This window comes from Rhincodon typus, unplaced genomic scaffold (genome assembly GCF_021869965.1).
Source record: "Rhincodon typus isolate 14 unplaced genomic scaffold, sRhiTyp1.1 hic_rhity00002040, whole genome shotgun sequence".
Taxonomy (NCBI): Eukaryota; Metazoa; Chordata; class Chondrichthyes; order Orectolobiformes; family Rhincodontidae; genus Rhincodon; species Rhincodon typus.
The window spans coordinates 13,346-20,847 of NW_025967678.1; the positions used below are offsets into that span (position 1 = coordinate 13,346).

The window sequence follows — 7,502 nt, forward strand, 5'->3', positions numbered from 1 at the left end:
CAAGCAGCATCAGAGGAGCAGGAAAGCTGACATTTCGGGTCTGGATCTGAAGAGTAAAGAAGGGTTCTGAAGAAGGGTCCAGACCCGAAATGTCAGCTTTCCTGCTCCTCTGATGCTGCTTGGCCTGCAGTGTTCATCCAGCTCTACACCTTGTTATCCCTGATTAAGTACATTTCTTTCATATTAATGAAGTCATTACAGTTAGTATTCCCCAGAAATGTTGCATGGACCACATTGGGTACAGACATGGGCACTTCAAATAAAATTCTGAAGGATTAAAGTTACATTAAAGATAGATCCAGAACTGTCAAAACAAGAGGGAGCAATAACATTGAGATATAACAACTGAAATAATTATTTTCTCCTTTAAAATTTATAAAGTGAAGATTAATAGCAATAATATTTCAAGTACTTACTATGTATCCATTATGTGGAAACTTTGGGGAACTACACAGCTGATATGCTAGAATACCACACATTCTGCAGACAGGTCCTTTATCTTGGCAGTTTGGACTTCTCATGAAATCTCTTCCCATTAGCCTGAAGGCCATGCCAAGTGGCAGAATTACTCAATGTGGGGCTCAGAATTTGTTTTTATATTTGCACAGGGATGTAGTCTTCACAGGCTGGCCCAGCATCTACCCATCTTTATTTACCCTGAAGAAGGTAGTAGTGAGCTGTCTTCTTGAAATGTTACAGTCTGTTTGGTATTGGTACACCCAGAGAACTGTTCCAGGGTGTTGACTCAGTGACATTGAAGGAATACTAAAATGATGATTGGAGAGAAACTAACAGGGAATTGTCTTTTGGATATTGTCTGAAATGGGGAGCTTCACCTAGCGTTATAAGTGTTTTTCACACATTATCTTAGGTATTTTTGTTGCTCCATACAGTTCAGGCAGTCATTGGACACGTATTGGTGGAAGGAGATGTGGCTGAACGTAACACTGATCACTCATCCCTTTGGAGTTTCTGCATGTGTCCACCTCAATATTCATCTGTTTTGGTCTAGAATTACTACCACAGAAAATAGAAATTAATCTTCAGGCAGAGGTGCAAACACTTCACTTTCTCTGATACTCTGCCAGACAGGCCTCTCTAGAATTTCTAAATCTATGTCATCACGGGAGTTGCAGGCTCAATCCACTCTCATCATGGCCTTATCCACATGGGAAACAATTTTCAAGGAATTGTCAGTCAGTGTGACAAGTGTGATACTGTTAGGCAAATTACTTGATACTTTGAGATTTCAAGTCATGCTTTGTTAAAGGGTTGGATTCCCAGACTTGCTAACCTGTGTTGGTCATTGAGCTCAGGGCTGATGAGATTTGGAGCATGTCAGATGTGGGCATTAGAATCTTGAATGAGTTGATTCCATAAAGAAAGTAACCAGAAGAAAGTTAAAAAAAGTCAGGTTTAGAGTAGCAGACTTGCACAAGATTAAAATCAAGCCAGTGCAGGCTGAATGAGCTTGACAAGAGAAGTGGATGCTGCATTTGATCATATCAAAGATGAGGAGGAATAGACAGTGGCCAAGTTTCAAAGTGCTATCCATTGGTTCGAGACCTTTGGTCCTGTGGGAAACGTGGAAACCGATTGCCAGAATTCACATAGAGATGAGTGCAGATCTTGTGGGTGGCAAGTACGTCATAGCAGAAATGTCTGAGTCTCCAGTTGGAAATTCTGTACTGTCATGAACATGAACCTATGCATCTTTTCAAAAGTATTTGATTCATTAATGCATTTATTTTATGAAACTATCTTCTTGTTTCAAATACGCTGTAATTCAGACATACTGATGAGAAATTACCATTTTTATTCTTTCAAATGAACTCTGTGAAGTTTATCATTATTTCAAATTGATCCTTTTCAATCTGATTATATTTTGTGGCCGAAATATTTGTGGTGATAGAATTGTGTTCGAATGCGATCTGCCTTTGCTGACACAGGATGTTAATTCTGTCCAAATCACAGAAACAGATATTTCAATAATCAAGGTCTGTCAAGACAGCTTCCTGAATTGATGAACTGGTGGTTATTGAACAGTAAATCAGATGCTTGGGAAAGGACCATTTAAAAGCACATGACTAAGGAAGCCAAAGAGTGTTGCAATATATTCCCTTGGGAACAGTTACATTGCTTGCTTGCAGTGGTAGGATATACTTATGAGACCGCTAATGTCAAAGTTTCCACTCCAATTTCTAGGTGCCAGCCCTACATGAGATGCACAGTCCTCCTACCAAATACTCATGTTTCCTTATTTATTAACCAGTTGCTCAAAACTGAACTGTGATAGTGAGATAGCAAGAACTGCAGATGCTGGAGTCAGAGATAACAAAGTGTGGAGCTGGAGGAACACAGCAGGCCAGGCAGCATCAGAAGAACAGGAAAGCTGACGTTTCGGGTCGGTACCCTTCTAGAGAAATCTGCTTTCCTGTTCCTCTGATGCTGCCTGGCTTGCTGTGTTCCTCCAGCTCCACACTTTGAACTGTGATAGTGTTGACTTGTGACCAGAAGTGCTGAAGTAGCAGTAATATAATACAATCATTATACCTATGGACAACTGGTTACAGTACTTCCGACTTGATGCTATGAGCTTGTAGAATCAGTATTGTTTTGAACATGATCATATATGAGATTATTTCAATGGTTGTACGTTTTAAGTTCTTGGTAGTTAATGCTGCTTTTACATAACTCTAAATATTTGATTAGACAGATTCAGAGTGTTTAACAAAAAGCATAACTGTGGATTCCGGAAATCTGAAACAAAAACAAAAATGGCTGTTGATATCACAGCAGGTCTGGCAGTATTTGTGGAGAGAAAGCGGAGGTTTGGGTCTAGTGACTCTTCTTCAGAAGTCCTGCTGAGTTTCTCCAGCAATTTTCTTGTTCCAAGGTATTGAATTTAGCCTGGAAAATGTATATGTTCTGGCCTAAAGAAATTACATTGCCGTTTATTGGTTCAAAATTAAATTGGAAAAAGCAACAGTTCTGTTTTTCCATTAATAGCAAATTACATGACAGAGATATAAGTTTTAAAATTCTTGTGTCTTCATTGCATTAGATACTTCAAAAAATATGGCATAATTTTACTGAAATATAAACTAAAAATGCTGAAAGATTTTGGAAGGCTTTAATAAAGAAGTAAAGCTAGTCAAAATTTTATGTGTAAATGCTTTATCGAAATTATAAGCTAAAAGAATTTTAAATATTTGATATGGTTAGAGAAAAGAGAAACAGAAACTTCAGTCGTACTGTTTGCTAAAACCAAATGTGCAAAGGTGTGGGGGAGAAACCAGGAGATTCTCAGTAGGTAATTATGCTCATATAATAGCCAGTGCAGGTATAATGGGCTGAATGGGCTCCTTCTGTAGCATAACACTTCTGTGATTTAGGATTAATGGGTTGGTTAATTGCTTAATAGAAAACAACGAGGTAATAAAGAACAATTAGGTGATGGATTCAAATTTTGAACAAAACAGCTTACACTCGCTTAAAATAGAAAGGCAAGAGAGGGGATCACACAAACAAAACAACAGGAAAATGGTGAAAATTAGTTGGAGGAGATCTGAAATTCAAACAGAAAATGATGGCAAATTGCAGTGTGACTACCAAAACTAGTAAAAGAAAATACAGGTCAATGTCATGCCACAGACTGCATCTCCAAAAGTCTTCACATAATGAGTTAGATTTTGATTCCATTCCATTGTGCTGCATGTTCAACTCGTGTTGTCAAACTTTTTAAGAACAAGAAATAAGTGTTTACATTTGTGACTTTTCAATAGAAACACACAAAAATCTGCAAACACACAAAACTGCCTGAAAAAGAAGGATATTAGTATTTAAGATGGACACTTTCACTTTTAGATGCTGACTGAACTACATCAGCATTTATTTCAGGCATTATCGCACATCTTTGAAAATAGTTGAATTGATGATCTTTGAGCTCCTTAGTAAGCAATTATCTACAGCTGGCCTACATTGATGGAGACCTGAAACCTTTTTTTTGGTGAAGATCGATATATTAATAAATATCTACCAATTCTTTTGTTTGTCAAAGCTGGGAATGTATTTTTTTCCAATAATTTTTGTTCAGGGGTTCCTCTGCCAAACCTTTTTTTTCCCAGAAGTTAACATACGGTAATATTTAATTTGCTATTTCTTATATTTAAATAAAAAACATCATGTCAGCATTCAGTATCTGTCTGTTCTTTTGCCTCCTTCATGTCATATGAGGAGTATTCTGGGATACCGTGAATTGGTGCCAATATTGCTGGCTTTGTATTCTGGCACTGAGCAGACACTGAGGTTTAAATGTCTGGAATAAGCACAGTTATAAGTATTAAAATTTAGAAAACATTTTTTTATTTTGCTAATAATGCATTTTTCGAATGGAGGGAGTGTGAATTATACACAGATAAAATAATCTGATGTTTCTAGTGCAATAACTGAGTTGCCCTTTCCATTACCCCTGTTAGATTTATAATGATTTACACTAGCCTGAGATTAGCATCTACAAGACAAATTTGGAAGTGACCTTTCAGTAGATTTGTTTGAGTTATTTTCCTCTCCTGGGTCATTGGACAAATCATAATTCTCAATATGGTAGTTCCTATTTAAGAATACATGAGCACACAGAAACTTGAAATTATTTACAAAGGTTGGGTTTCTGAAAAGAAGTGAATGCAAGTAAAAACAAAAGGCAACTATTTTAACAGTGAGTTTGAAAATTTCAAACTCTTGACCATATTGATAGCAAAGCAGCTAAATTAACCTTTTTTGATTGGGTTAATTGGAAAATGAATGCACAACTGTTCAAGTTATTAAGATGGAAATATATAAAATGCTATTTGTACCATAATAAAAGCAAAAGTGGGTTTATGTTGACATTTTGCATTGGAGCAAACTATTTGCAGATAAAATTCATTGAATTGTTGTTTGATTAGATTGAGCAGTTTATGTAAACAATATTTTCATACAATTCTGCCTTATGTAAAAATGCATAGCATGAATTGGAATTAAAAACATTGCAATAACATTTGGACAGTGTGTTGAAATGCCTTGTGGATTGCCTTAAATATGTAGTACCAATGATTTTCTTTCTGGTTGCATAAGATAATGATCTTAGATCACACTTGGAAATTTTGAGACCTTGGTACGTGTTTCACCTCTTCAGATGATACCCTTACACTTACTGTGAATGAGCTAATCTCACATACTTTGGAATGAGACAAATCAGATGGGAACTGATTGCCTGTTCAAGCGAATACTTTTATATTGAATTTTGGAATTCCTCTGTAGTAAGCATTGTATAAAATATTTACTCGTACTAGATGTGCGTGTCACATAAGAAATGTTTCAATCAAAATTTTGAGGGATTTTGAAAAGTAGCTTTGGATCATTCCAAATACGGTCATGTTAATCAAAATTTTTTTTTTATATTGTTGCTAATAAAACTTTTCTATCTTTGTACTGTTTTTTAATTCAGAAAGTGGTGAGTGTGAGCAATCCTCTCTTCCTTCCACTCATTCCACCTCGATCGCAAGGCTTCACCGCTGTCGTCCTCACGTATGACCGTGTTGAAAGTCTATTCCGAGTGATCACGGAAATTTCTAAGGTGCCCAGCCTTTCCAAATTGCTGGTTGTGTGGAACAATCAGAATAAGAGCCCCCCTGAAGGTAAGATGTCAATTCAACAGTATGCTATGGATACATATGGAGAAGAAGTGAGTATGGGAATGTAATAAAACTAAATAATCAGATCATATAGACTAAATGGAAGAGGTTTGACCATTGTACATAGTTTGTATTTTTAATCCATAAAATTAAGGATTCTCAAAACTTGTGGAAGTGAATATTTTATTGTCTAGACCAGTGTGATTTTATCCATAGACTCTCCTGCCTCTAAGAAACATAGCTTTGCTGTGCATTCGGGTTGCGTTATACTTGATTTGAGAATATGCAAGATATCAATAACAGAAATAGTCTGATCTTAGAAAATACATATTTCAATTTTGCAGAAAATAGTCCCAAAAAAAAATTCCAATTTTCCCAAAATAGTTTGAAAGAGAAAACAAGTTAATAAGTGTTGCTTCAGTTTATAAATTTTCATTGAAAACATAGTAAGTTTACATATCCTTATAAATCACAAGTGAGCAGTGACCCAATTTCAGTGCTAAATTTAGAATATTTAATAGGCCATTTAAATAATGCACTTTTATAATCTGTGGATATTTAGTTTATCTAGTTTTATAAATGTGGCACTACATTTCAATGAAGAGTCCTCGTAGAAATGGAATAAATTCATAATTTCAATAAGTACTAGTTCATGTAACAGTTCATTTTTTCCACTGTTCCTCCAGGTGTTTTCTCCAAATCAATTACGTGATGTTTAATAGGAAAAGAAAAACTACTTTTCAATTATCGTCAATAAAATGTGGAGCTCCACATTTTATCAACTCTGACTTCCAGCATCTGCAATCCTTGCTATCTCCTACTATTCAATTATAATGTGGTGTCACTCAACAGTATCCTCTGTCACGCCAACATCCCCCGTATCAAGGCATGAGTTCCATTTGATCACTGTACGGTCAGTTGGTAGACCACATCATCCCCTACATGATGTCCAAAACAAGCCCCTCTGCTCCAAGCTTCGCCACAGCAAGCAGTTTCGAGGAGGGCCAAGAAAAGGCTTCAAGGTCATCCTCAATGTCTCCCAGAATAAAAATGCATTATCACCACCAATTGGTGGAAATCTCTAAACCAAGACTTCCCAAATCAGGGAAGAAGCCTCTGTAAAGCAGCCAGCTGTTTCAGACATCTCTGACAGACCCAGTTAGAGGCCAGGCACAAACAGTGGAGTGTGTAAAGTCCGGAGCAATTTCAGAATTACACAATGGAAGTTAAGACATTCAACGTACTAAGATTTCATTGCATCTTTCAATGTTAAGATAATCTGCATGTGTTCTGTCTTTAAAGAACACAAGTATCTTATTGATCACATAAAGTGGGTTTGCAATCCATGTGTATACATATATTTGTATGACTAGAAATATTTAAAGGCTTATGATTAAAAAGTAGATACTGATAAAACTGCATTTGCTTTCCTAGGATAAATATTTCAATTCCACTGTGAAATATGAAGCACAAAATGTAGTCCTTGCCTTTTAAAACAATAATCCCTTTCCGGAAGAATCAAGTTTGTGAGTAGGTGCTTGTGTAGATAAGAAAATCAGCACCACCTGGGTTTAAGGTCTGCACATAAGCTTGAACATTTTTAGGCTGACTTAAAACACTCAATTACTGAAAGTAATGCAGGCGTTTTCGCAAAAGAAAATGTGATTTATAGCCAATTAAACTCAGGAAGTTATTGAAGATTTAGAGTAATGAAGCAGAAGTATATGCATCTCACAATTTGAGGCACTCTGATAAGCAGCACTGGTTCTATAATTTGAAAAGTACTAGTTTACAAGCTTTACTATTGCAGTTAAATAACATAAAATT

General features: G+C 36.1%; 1 protein-coding gene across 1 annotated transcript in view; it reads left to right on the forward strand.

Moving 5' to 3' along the window:
- LOC109910890 (exostosin-2) overlaps window positions 1-7,090 on the forward strand; it is a 10,934-nt gene extending 3,844 nt beyond the window's left edge. The window contains exons 2-3 of the mRNA XM_048592923.1: window positions 5,489-5,678; window positions 6,362-7,090. Coding sequence (XP_048448880.1) covers window positions 5,489-5,678; window positions 6,362-6,387 — 216 coding nt within the window. The 3' untranslated portion in view covers window positions 6,388-7,090. The remainder of the gene's footprint in view (window positions 1-5,488; window positions 5,679-6,361) is intronic.
- The last annotated feature ends 412 nt before the right edge of the window (window positions 7,091-7,502 follow it).